The 13,498-nt window shown below is 39.4% G+C and overlaps 1 protein-coding gene and 1 non-coding gene across 2 annotated transcripts in view; both read right to left on the bottom strand.

Annotated features, from left to right (window-relative positions):
• Positions 1-13,498, bottom strand: part of BUB1 (BUB1 mitotic checkpoint serine/threonine kinase) — a 46,932-nt gene that overhangs the window by 9,120 nt on the left and 24,314 nt on the right. The window contains exons 16-19 of the mRNA XM_042982030.1: positions 11,420-11,594; positions 9,362-9,449; positions 5,087-5,325; positions 3,782-3,925 (exon numbers count right to left, since the gene is read on the bottom strand). Coding sequence (XP_042837964.1) covers positions 3,782-3,925; positions 5,087-5,325; positions 9,362-9,449; positions 11,420-11,594 — 646 coding nt within the window. The remainder of the gene's footprint in view (positions 1-3,781; positions 3,926-5,086; positions 5,326-9,361; positions 9,450-11,419; positions 11,595-13,498) is intronic.
• On the bottom strand, positions 7,646-7,785 carry LOC122237533. Its single transcript, XR_006216134.1, has one exon. It is a non-coding gene; the product is annotated as a small nucleolar RNA SNORA29 (small nucleolar RNA).

Below are 13,498 nucleotides of genomic sequence, written 5' to 3'. Positions count from 1 at the left end.
AAATTTCTTTTTTTAACCTTTATTTATTTTTGAGACAGAGAGAGACAGAGCATGAACGGGGGAGGGGCAGAAAGAGAGGGAGACACAGAATCGGAAACAGGCTCCAGGCTCTCAGCCATCAGCCCAGAGCCCGACGCAGGGCTCGAACTCACGGACCGCGAGATCGTGACCTGAGCTGAAGTCGGACGCTTAACCGACTGAGCCACCCAGGCGCCCCTCCACTGATGAATTCTACCAAACATATAAGGAAAAAATTATAGCAATTCTCTAGTCTCTTTCAGAGGATAGAATACTTCCTAATCCCTTCTATGAGGCCAGCATTACCCTAATACCAGAAACAGACAGTTACAACACAAGAAAATTACAGAACAGTATCTCTTATGAACATAGATATAAAAGTCCTCAACCAAATATTAGCAAATGAAATCCAAAAAAAAGTATAAAAAGAATTATTTACCATGACCAAGTGTAATTTAATCCAGGTATACAAGGCTGGTTCGATATTCAAAAATCAATGAATAAATCTATCATACCAACAGACTAAAAAGAAAAATCACATGATCCTATCATAAAAACAGGAAAAGTGTTTGATAAAATCCAACAACACCCATTCATGATTAACAGTTCTCTGCAAAGTAGGAATAGTGGGAAACTTCCTCAACTTAATAAAGAACATCTACCAAAAAACCTACTGCTAACATCATACTTAATGGTAGAAACAGATAAATGTTTTCCCACTAAGATCAGGAACAAGACAAGAATTTCTCCTCTTATCACTCCTGCTCAACATTATACTGGAAGTCTTAGCTGATGCAATCAAACAAGAAAAGGAAATAAAAGGTATATGGATGGGGAAGGAATAAAACAGTTCTCGTACACAGATGACAGCATTGTCTAGCCAGAAAATCCCAAAGAATCAACAAAAAAAATCTCCTGTAACTAACACATGATTATAACAAGGTTTGCAGGATACAAGGTTAACATATAAGTCAATTGCTTTCCTATGTGCTAGAAATTAGTAAGTGGAATTTACAACAAAAAAAACCCATAATATTTAAGCATCTTCTAAAACGAAGTAACTTAGGTATTAATCTAACAAAATATGTACAAGATCTATATAAGGAAAACCATAAAACTTTGATTTAAAAAAAAAAAAAAAAAAAAGAAGATCCAAATAAACAGAGATAGTCCACATACATGGATAGGATTGTCAAGATGTCATTTCTTCCCAACTTGATCTAGAGATTCAAGGCCATACCAATCAAAATCCCTGCAAGTTATTTTGTGGCTACTGACATACTGATTCTGAAGCTTATGTGGAAAGGGAAAAGGCCCAGACAGTGAACACGAAGAATAGTTTGGAGGACTGACACAACATCAAGACTTCCTATAAAAGCTACAGTAATCAGAGCAGTGTGGTCTGGACAAACAGATCATGGAATAGAAGAGAGAGCCCAGAAACACAGCCGAATATACTCTACTGATCACTGACAGAGCAAAGACAATTCAATTAAGAAAAGATAGCCTTTTCAATAAATGGTGATGAAAAACTGGACATCAACATGCAAAAGTGAATCTAGACATAGAACTTATACCTTTCATAAAAGTTTACTCAAAATGAATCATACACATAAATGTAAAACATAACACTATAACATTACTAGAAGGTAACACAGGGGAATAGGTAGGCGACTTGGGGTTTGTTGATGACCTCTTAGACACATACCAAAAGCATGATCCATGAAAGAAATCTATTGATAAACTTGACAAAATTTAAAAACTTCTGCTCTGCCCAAGACAGTTAATAGAATGAAAACACAAGCCAGAGACTGAGAGAATATCTTTGCAAAACACTTATCTGATAACGGTTATCCAAAATACACAACTCTTAAAACTCAATTAAGAAAATGGGGGAAGGGGCGCCTGGGTGGCGCAGTCGGTTAAGCGTCCGACTTCAGCCAGGTCACGATCTCGCCGTCCGTGAGTTCGAGCCCCGCGTCAGGCTCTGGGCTGATGGCTCGGAGCCTGGAGCCTGTTTCCGATTCTGTGTCTCCCTCTCTTTCTGCCCCTCCCCCGTTCATGCTCTGTCTCTCTCTGTCCCAAAAATAAATAAAAAAAAACCGTTGAAAAAAAAAAAAAAAAAAAAAAAAAAAAAAAAAAAAAAAGAAAATGGGGGAAAAGACTCAGTAAGAAAATGAACTGATTTTTAAAAAATGGGCAAAAGATCTGAACATACACATCACCAAAGAAGATATACAGATGGCAAATAAGCATATGAAAAAATGTGCTACATCATTATATAATTAGGGAATCGCAAATGAAAAATAATGAAATGCCTTTCAATACACATCTATTAGAATGGCCAAAACCCAAGTTACTGACACCACCAAATGATGGTGAGGATACGGAGCAACAGAACTCTCATTCATTGCTGGAGGGAATACAAAATAGTACGAACTCCATTTGAAGGCAGTTTGGCAGTTTCTTACAGAAGTAAACATACTCTTACCACCTGTTCTAGCAATCACAACTCATTGGTATTTACCCAAATGAACTGAAAACTTATGTCCACACAAAAAGTGCCTATGAGTGTTTACAGTGGTTTGTTCATAATTGCCAACACTTGGAAGCAACCAAGATGTCCTTCAGTAGGTGAATAGATAAATAAATTATGGCACATTCACACAATGGAGGATTACTCAGTGATTGTAGAGAAAGAACTGTTAAGTCATGAGAAGACCAAGGGACCTTAAATGCATACTGCTACGTGAAAGAAGCCAATCTGAAAAGCTTGCATACAGTATGATTACAACTCTATGACATTCTGGAAAAGGCAAAACTATGAAGACAGTAGTTAAAAGATTAGTGTTTGCCAGGGTTTCAGGTGGAGGGAAGAGATGATGAATACATGGAGCACAGGGTATTCTGGGGGCAGTGAAACTATTCTTTATGATACCATAATGATGGATACACATCATTACGCATTTGTCAAAGCCCATAGATTGTACAACACAAAGAATGAACCCTAATGTAAACTATGGACTTTAGTTAATAATAATCTATTAATACTGGCTCATCAACCTTAACAAATATACCACACTAATACAAGATGTTAACAGGGAAACCTGTGTGTGTGTGTGTGTGTGTGTGTGTGTGTGTGTGTGAAGTATATTGTGAGAAGTCTTGCTCCCACTGTTGTCCACATCCACTCTATTAACCATTTGTTAGTTTTGAGTGTGTTTCAAGGGTTCTCTGGAAATAGTACCAAATATGAATATATTATCTTCCCCCTTCTTAAGGAATGAAAGGCAGCATATAATACAGGTTGGCCCTTCCACTTAACAGCCTATTTTGGACATCATACCTATCAGTACAGAGCAAGCCATATTTTCCTATAGAGGTCCCATAATTTACTTTAGCAGTCACATAGACACCTGTGTTGTTTCCAATCTGCTGTTTTTACACGCATACATGTCATTCTGAACGTATGCAAGCATATCTGTGGAAATTCTTAAAAGTGAATGTCTAAAAGTATATGCATTTTTTACTTTGATAGATATTGCCAAATTGCCCTCTGTAAGTTATCATCCCAACAGCAATCAAACTCCTACAGTTCTGGCTTAACAAAATGCTCTCAGCTTTATCCTGTAGATAAAACTACTCGAAGTGGGGGTGGGAGTGTAGGGGTGGTGCCAGAAGGGAAATCACACATGCATGGGTTACCATCAACTTCCCAGACAAAAACAAGAGTTTAAAAGTTTGTTACCCACATAGTCCTTACCCAGTTGAAACTCAGTCTTGGGCTTGATGGCTGGAAGTTTACATTGCCATTCATAAGTATTTGGATAGGATCTCACTGGCTTAGAAAGCCCAGATAAAAGTTTGAGAATCAATTTATCATCCCATGGATTCTCAACAGTCAAATCTTAGAAGGAATGGGAACAAAAAAAGAACATGAATTCAGTACCCAAGAATTTCCCCAAAGAAACCATAGATAAAACAAATGGAGACATTCATTAAATAAGCTTTCAAAAGCTTCATCATTAAAAGAGCACTGATTTAAATAATAACCGTTCTCAAATATCAAAAGAGCTAGTTCTGCACAGTTCATTATTTGTTATTTTAGATCTACAAAGTCAGATCAGTATGTAGTTGTGACAAAGGAAATGAACACCAAAGGCACCTGCTCCACTTGCCCAGAACTGCTAGATTCTGCCTTTAACATAATTATGTCTTAAAGGCAGACCTGGATCTTAGTTACTCCTAACATGCTCAGATATATATTCTTTAACTTGCTTTCCCACTCAGATCTACAAAACACAATGCCTTTCGATACTTATATTATCTATGAGCAATTTCCATGGATGAGATGTACTCTGGGTTCACAAAAGAGAAATAATTTCTAAAGGGAAGAATAAAGTTTCTGTCCAATTTATGCTATAAAAATGCTTTTAGTGGTAGTTTCAAAGACTAATCCAGCATGATTACCACGTACTTAGTGCTAAGCCTATGTAGGACACTGTTCTGAGTACTTTATGCTCAGTAATTCACTTGGTCCTTACAAGATTCTGAAGTAGAACCATCACATCCACTTTACAGAAAAGGAAAGAGGGCCAGAGAATTGAAACGATCTTGGCCAAGATCATGTGACTGCCTAAGAGGAGAAGCTAGGACTAGAACCTAGTCAGTCTTCAGAGTCTGTGCTCTTAGCCACTGTGCAAGACTATCCAAGACTGTTTCTGAATAACCAGGGGAAAGGAGTTAAGCACTGAGCCTGTTTACATTTCTGTAAAATAGGGATACCAGTCTTAAATTAAATTCCTGGCACAGAGTAGACCCTCCAATTCTAACTCCCTCTTCCAACAGTATTTGTTTTCATACTTTCTAAAATTAAAACAGATTCAGTTGCCCTTCAAGTATGCTACCATTGTAGCACACTCCGACACGGTATGCAAGTTTTGTCTGAACTTGTGGTCTACTCAATGACATTGAAGTCCCTGTTCTTTGAGCTTCTTTCATGGAACAGCTTTCACCAGGCTATTGTCCTTATTCAGGGACACAAGTAGGACTGAATATGTGTTCATACTTGCAACATCAACATTCCCAAGTGAATTAGTCTGCATCCATTCTGCTTGGCGCCCGGCATTGGCATCTGATGCATCTTCTGCAACGGCGAGGTCAGTGTCTATGAGTTTACAAGCCTCAAGGCTCTGCTGTACCTCACTGGTTAGCACACCGTCTGCAGGAGGCTGGCTCACACGGAGCACGGATGCTGAAGATACATCTGTAGGGAACGCTGGTTCTGGGCTTTTCTCTTGAATGGGACTGAATGTGTTAAAGGAATAGACAAGAGGAAACAAAACACCACGTGATTACAAGTCTATTGCATTTGATCACACAAAAAGTCCCACAGAACAGTTTCCTTTCCATTCTGGGAATGACATTTCAAAATTGCTTCACAAAGAGTTGAGTAAAGCATTTTCTTCAGATAAACAAATACTTACAAATACAGCTAGTACAATATGAACAGAAATAAAATCAAAGACATGGAAATATATTCAATAAATAGGTGAGGGAATACACTGGATATTCTTCAGTGATAAACACTGGGAGGGATGGATTTATTTCCCCAAGGTGTCATCTAAGTATCACTACTATTATCAAGACTGACTATTTAACTTTATCCCAAAATGGCTTTTTTCACAGCATTGAAACAAACAGAAAATGCCATAATCCAACAACCTAACACCAGTGTTTTTCTTTACACACACACATACACATATATAGTTGATCTGTATTATTCATGGGTTCCATGTTTGTGAATTCACCTACATGCTAAAACTCATTTGCAAACCCCAAATCAATACTCATGGTGCTTTTACAGACATGCAGAATGGTGAAAAGTTTTAGTCACCAACACACGCGTTCCCAGGGAAAGTGAAATAAGGCAATGCTCTGCATTCTTGTCTCAGGTCTCACAGTATAAACAAGTGCCGTTGCATGGTATACTTAGTAACGTGTTTTTCTGAATTTTTGTTGGTGATTTCGCTGTTTAGGATGTTCCCCAAGTGCAACGCTAAAGTGTTTTCTAGTGTGCCTAAGTGCAAGAAGGCCGTGATGTGTCTTACGGAGAATATGTGTTAGGATAAGCCTTGTTCAGGTATGAGTTATAGTGCTGTGGGCCTGAGTTCAATGTTAACGAATCAACAATGTTTATTAAATAAGGTGTCTGTAAACAAAATGTTGTGAACAGAGGCTCACAGGAACCTGTGTATCTCCCCTATGAATAACAAATGGTTCCGTGTTGGATAATTCAGAGTTTGCAGTGACTTTATACAAAAGAACCAGTGAAAATAATAAGAATTGACTGTGTATGTATTTTTATACACATAATTCTCCTCCACCTTCACATCCACATATGCACAAACATATGTATAAATTTTACAAAATGTATATTTTGAGAAAAAGGACTTTGTACATACAACTTCATGTTTCATTCTTAATTAAAAAAAATTTTTTTTAACGTTTATTTATTATTGAGAGAGAGAAAGAGAGAGAGAGCGCATGAACAGGGGAGGGGCAGAGAGAGGGGGAGACACAGAATCTGAATCAGGCTCCAGGCTCCAAGCTGTCAGCACAGAGCCCGATACGGGGCTCAAACCCACAAACTGTGAGATCATGACCTGAGCCGAAGTTGGTCACTCGACCAACTGAGCCACCCAGGTGCCCCTCTTAATTTTTTTTTTAAGTTTATTTATTTCTTTTGGGAGAGAGAGAACATGAGCAGTGGAGGGGCAGAGGGAGGGAGAGAGAGAGAATCCCAAGCCGGCTCTGCACTGTCAACGCAGAGCCCAACGCGGAGCTCAAAACTAACGAACAGTGAGATCATAACCTGAGCAGAAATCAAGAGTCGGACCCTTAACCAACTGAGTCACCCAGGTGCCCCTTCATTCTTACTTGACAGGCATTTTTCTTACTATGAATTTTTTAAAAAAAGAAACGAATTTTGGAATAGGAATAATTTTAGATTTAAAGAAATGTTGCAAGGATAATAAAGAATTCCCAAATACTCCTCACCTAATTTCCTCTAGTGTTATCATTTCACATTACAGAGGCTTCCCTCTCAAAACCAATAAACCAACGTTTGTTATATTATTAACTAACCTCCAAACTTCATTTGGATGTTGCCAGTTTTTCCACAGGGCCCTTTATTTGCGCCCGGATCTGATCATGGGTACCGTGTTGTATTCAGTTGTCAGGTCTCCTTACTCCCTTCTCATCTGTGACAGTTTCTTAGTGTTTCCTACTCTCCCAAGACCTTGTCCTTTTTTAGGAGTACTGGCCAGGTATTTTGTAGAGTGTCCCCCGACTCAGGTTTCTTGGAGGTTTTCCTCATGACTAGACTGTGAGTATCGGTTTTAGGGAAGAATATTCCAGAGGTAGAGTGCCCTTCTCATTGCATGACTACCATGAGCTATCACTTGTGAAATTAACCTTGATCATTTGGAAAGGTCGTGTCTGCCAGGTTTCTCCACAGTCCTAGCATGGATTTGAATCACCACACTCCACCTAATCCAGTGGGTGTATGCTGGAATAGAACACTTTCCTGGTTTTTAGTAAATATTGTCAATATTTTATTTGAATTAATTTTCTGTTCAGCCATTTCATATAGAAGGAGGACACAAATAAATCCTCCCTCTTCAGATCATGGCAATTTTAATCTATCCCATAAGCATAGCCACCAAAATCTATTATTGGGAGAAAATGTGGTAGTCAAATGGGAGTATTTCCAATATTTCATATTACAACAAAACATAGTAGAGGTACCCATGTACACAGAAAAAGTTGCTTCCAAACGCATAGGTATTGCTATTAAGTTATGTGAGTACCCAATTACTGTGGGTGCATAAGTCATCAATAAAACCCTTTTCCCTTCTCCACGAGAATTTGAATTTTGGTAACTTTCTAGCTCTTCTCCCCTGAAAACTGAAAACGTAAGAGTATCACTGTCAACACTGCTTATGGTAAAAAATAACCATTATTGGTAACTGCATTCTAGACCGAGAGAATTAGGAATATACGCTGGGAATCCGCAGCTTCAGGCTTCAGGTATGACGAGTCTTGGAACAGGCCTGTCCCTTGTGGGGACTCTGGAATCTAAACTGAGTGTTGCAAGAGCCACTGACACACTAACACCCATGGAAATAAGGCTCCTAAGCCAGGGAACTTCTGTTCCCTCGGTCTTAAGTGTTTCCTTGCAACTTAATCATCTCACAGGGTCAAAGACAGTTATTACCCTGGCAACTGATTTTTGTCCTGTATAGGTCTATGTTATGCCAAGGGTGGCTTACGGCAGTCTTGTGATTCAGACGTTTAGTTGCAGGTGGGAAGATTGCTGGTGGGCCTATCGAGCGGCATTTTAAATTAAAAGGCAAGATCTGTTAATTTGCGTGTTTTTTTTTTTTAATTATTAGGGAGTTGACCATTTTCTACATGTTTACTCATTCTTTCTTTTGTAAATTCTGCTCATGTCTTTTGTCCAATTTATTTGCCGGAGTCTCGCTTTAAGAAGAGGTTTTTAATAAGAAGAGGCGGCACAGCATAGTGGTGAGAGCAAGCAAGGCTTTTGAAACTAGAGAAATGGGTTCAAATTCCAGTGCTGCAATCACAAGTTGTATGACTATAGGTCATCTATTTTTTTTTTTTTTCTTTTAACTCTCTAGACCTGGTTTCTTCATCTCTAACGATGAAAAGGATAGTTCCTACAATTAATTTACTGTAAGGATTAACCAAAGGGTACAGTGCACAAAAAGTGTCAGCATCATACGGGAATATAATAAATACTTGAAAATTGCAGCTACTCTTAGCGTCTGTTGCGTTTCCCAGACTATTCAAAACAGTGCAACTTTACTTCCGCAAAGCACTAGCGTATGCTGCATCTGCATTTTGTACCAATACCTAGGAGGCCGAAACATTCTATCTTACTCGTCTTGAAAGAAAGCTATTGCCTTTCTCAGTTAGAACGGATATAAAGAAAGAGATGCGCATTTGCCCGGTTCCGCAGTAGTTTTCACGCGCCAGGGTCTTTCGCTGGTCAGAGTATGTAGGCTCTGTTCTCCAGAGGAGTAGAAGTCAGTCACAGGAACTGTTCCCATAGACTCTCTGCTACCCCAGCTGTTTCTCTCACTGCCCTGATGTGGCCAGCGTATGGTACATATGGAGAGAGTACCTTCTGGCTTATCCCTGCGAGTCCATGAAGTCTCTGTTTGCCTCGAAGGGTGGGAATTAGGTATTCCACCACATCCTAAAAGCAAAGCTAGAGCGACAGTGGGTGACAGAAGCACACGTGCCCTCATAGTACCTGAACTTTCTGTCTTTTGAGGGTTCCACCACGTTTTCTTCGTGAGAATCCAGAGTCACGTGGGGGCACTGTTTTGCTACCACGTTTTCTGAAATATGGAGAAGATGAGAGAGAGACGTTATGCATGCGTGTGTCCATACACACACGACCTCATATGGTTATAAAGTCCAGGATTCCTTCTTATACCAACTTTCGTTGTAATTTCAAAATAGCATTCCATGGTAAAATGTTCCATAATGTTTAAAAATGGGAAAAAAAAAATCACTAAAATTTTTTTTACCACCACTACCATTTGTGAGCATTTCAACTCCATACAATCCTTCAAAAGGGTCGGGAGGTGGCAAGTCAGTTCTGGGCAGGATGAGCAGCCTACGGAGGTTACCGGTATGGCGGAGGGCACACCCTGCTTCAGGAGAACCTGAAGACAAGGACGTGGAGAGTAAAACGCTGCAACGCTTTTGGGGGTGGGGGTGGAGATTTGCGTGTCCTTCTGTGTAACTGCTTTATTTAGTCCGTTAGTGTTTAGTTGGTTAAACTGATTTAGAGTGTTTGTATCTGGAAGCTACCTGGCAATACTCACCATCACTCCCTTTAACTAAAAGCAAACCAATGAAAACTGTCTATGGAAAGACAAGCTAGGAAGGCATTGGAGTATACCTCTACCAATGACGCTAAGACTACATACAGCCAGGTATTACACCGGACTAAACTATCAGCTAGTGCCTCACCAGACAGCTGCTAATCCTTTTTAGAACTAGAACACCAGCTTCTATTTATCTAACTGACGTGCAAATACTACAAGAACAGGCAATATTGACTCTCTGAAAGACTCTACTGAGTAAACTAGTTTTCCCAAATGGAAAACACTTGGAAAAATTTTTTTTATTAAAGTGACAAGCTTGTGATGGCACTTGGCAGTTGTCCAAGTTTCAACTGAACTCTCCTTCAAAATCCAGAAAAGAAATGTAACATACTGAGCTAGTACTCTAAGAGAAACTTTTTAGCCTTTAGTTAAAAATGTATAGGTCTACAGGCTCAGACTTTATAGTGCAATATACTTCCACGAAGTAGAGTGCAATTCTTTGAGCGTTCTTTCATTATTGCTTTGGGGAACAATTACTATTTTTAATAAAAGTGTCATCAGTGGGGCGCCTGGGTGGCTTAGTTGGTTAAGTGTCCGACTTCAGCTCAGGTCGTGATCTCACAGCTCACGGGTTCGAGCCCTGCATCGGGCTCTGTGCTGACAGCTCAGAGCCTAGAGGCTGCTTTGGATTCTGTCTCCCTCTCTGTCCCTCCCCCGCTCGTGCTCTTTCTCTCTCTCAAAAATAAATAAACATTAAAAAAAAAAAAAAGTTTTTTTTAAGGTGTCAGCAGTATTGGAGTTTGGCTAGTAAATTAGTAGTCATCAAAATGGTAAAGTAGTCCCAGACCTTATTGTATGTATTTTATTGGTTGGTATTTAATTTTAATAGGTTGGTAATAATTATTTGCACTCAACGCCAATGTCTTATATTAAGGTTCAATTCAGATAAAGATCTTTGATACAGGAGTGTTATGTTTAGGGGAAATAAGGACTGTGAGTTTTATTATTACTCTCGTGAGGTCAGTCATTAAAAAAAAAATATCTGATTTTCCTGAGTGTAGCACTTGGCTGTAACTCTAATGTAAAATTTATAGACATACACCAAGGACTAAAATTTGCTATTTTATACTCTTAAAATAGACCTGTCCATAGTGGTCATTTTGTTTGCAGTAAACATAACATAAACCTAAACCCTGTACAAATGGGTTGGACTTTGCATATCTACGTTCAAATGCTTCTATAGGTTTTCCTCCTGTTCCACCTATAATCTAAGTTATTAAATTTCTAAAATGCACAGACTTTAAGAAAACAATATACCAAAAGAAAAAAATCATACATGTAATAATACAGTAAATGGACTTGAAGCTTCTTCTTTATAATTTTTCAACTTCCATTTAGGATTTCCAAGAAGAAAGCTAATTGTGCAAGAACTGAAGCTGGCAGAAGACAACATGCTAACGTAGTGCCACACACACCTTTGTCTTCCAGAGCGTGCACGGAGTCCCCTGGTGGCTTGTGGAAAGGAGTAGATGCAAGCTGTGCAGCAGAGGTAAAGGCTCCCGGGCTCTTAGGACTGGGCGCCAGGGTTTTGTTGCAGCGGATGCCCCATACGGTTGAATCATCTGACAACTCTTCAGTGTGAGGTACTTCCTGCAACAAAAGATGAGCTGAAAAAAAAGCAGCAATCTCCTTCTTTTGTCCACAAAATGTAACACACTCATACTTTTTAAGATTCAAAAAATGAGGAATTAAAGTATTTTTTTTTAATGTATATTTATTTTTGAGACACAGAGACAGTGTGTGAGCCGGGGGGGGGGGGGGGGGCAGAGAGACAGGGAGACATAGAATCCCAAGCGGGCTCCAGGCTCTGAGCTGTCAGCACAGAGCCCGATGCGGGGCTTGAACCCACGGACTGTGAGATCGTGACCTGAGTTGGAGTCGGAGGCCCAGGCACCGCCCCCCAAAAAATGAGGAATTAAAGAGAAAATACATGTCACCCCTGGCTAACACAGTCAAGGACATTGTGGTTCCGTTCTCCCCAGAAGTGGGACACACCCCAGTGGAGTCGCACTGCATTCAAGGGTCACGTTTTATGTTCCAATTTTTATTGATTTATTTTTTAATTCGAAAAGCCTAGATTTATAGGAGAGTTACAAAGATAGTACAGAGTTCCCACGTGCATTTCGTCAAACTTCCTCTGATGTTAACATCTTATAGAATCCTGGCGCATCTGTAAAAACACTACTCCTATAGATGCTATTTGGATTTTATCATTTTTCCACATGTCCCTTCTCTGTTCCAGGCTCCAGTCCAGGACACGTGTGGCATATAGTCTCCTCTAATCTGTGCCAGTGTATTGGTCTGTCTCAGTCTTTCTCACATGGACACTTTTGAATACTGGTTGGGAGCTGTGTACAATGTCCCTCCCATTTGGGTTTAAATTTGGCCTTTCATGTGTTTAGACTGGGGTTATATTGATTTCAGGGAAGAATATCAGGGGTAAAGCGCCCTTTCTTGTTACATCCTATTAGGAGATATATGATATCAACACAACTTATTACTGGGGATAACCACTAATAACCAATAACCAGATTAACCAATCAATCACCTGGCGAAGGTAGTGTCTGCTGGGTTTCTGCTCTGCAAGAAACTATTTCTTCCTTTCCTGACCCTTATTTATTCATAGCAAATCATAGTTAGCCTACACTCAAAAGGAGATGGGGCGCCTGGGTAGCTCAGTCAAACATCTGACTCTTGATTGTGGCTCAGGTCATGATCTCACGGTTCCTGAGATCGAGCCCCGTGTTGGGCTCTGTGCTGACAGTGCAGAGCCTGCATGGGATTCTCTGTCTCTGCCTCTTCTCCATGCACACACTCTCTCTAAAAATAAATAAACTTAAAAAAAAAAAAAAGGGGAAGTAAATGAAGATCCACTTCCTGGAGGGAGGGATATCAAAGAATTTGTGGACAGATGTTAAAACAATCACATTGAAAATGTGAGTGAGATACTGCAAGGCTATACAAATACCTTGTTCCTTCTTAAAGTTTCACTCACTAATTTTAATATTCATTTATGGATCTAGCTTGGAACAATGATTACTGTGGTGTTCTAATGGCTTTTTCTATTACCACTCATTCCTTCTATGTTTATTACTTCTCATTTTTACTTCTACTTATTAATTCTTCTGTAAGGAAGTTTTGTTTTGTCTTGTCTCCCATTTATTTATATCATTGTTGATATTTATTTTATTTCTTGGGTTATAATCCGATACTACCTTATTCTATTTATTTTCCTGTTCAGATTGTGCCTGGTTTGGCCACTGGCGTATTCAGGTTGGCTCCTGAGTTCTTTTGTTATGCCATCTTTTTTTTTTTTTTTTAAAGCACTTCCTTACTTTCTGGCACTACGAGATGCTCTAAGCTCATCTTATATTTTTCTTCTTCAGCCTCAGAATTAACTGTTTCTCCAAAAATGCAATGGCCAAGTTTTAGAGTCTATACACAAAGAGAAACTGCTGAGTCAGAATTACACTAGGCAAAGCCCGTTAGTTGCC

The sequence above is a fragment of the Panthera tigris genome, chromosome A3 (genome assembly GCF_018350195.1).
Source record: "Panthera tigris isolate Pti1 chromosome A3, P.tigris_Pti1_mat1.1, whole genome shotgun sequence".
Classification (NCBI taxonomy): domain Eukaryota; kingdom Metazoa; phylum Chordata; class Mammalia; order Carnivora; family Felidae; genus Panthera; species Panthera tigris.
The sequence above is the reverse complement of the archived record's forward strand: the minus strand, read 5'-3'. Positions and strand labels throughout refer to the sequence as shown.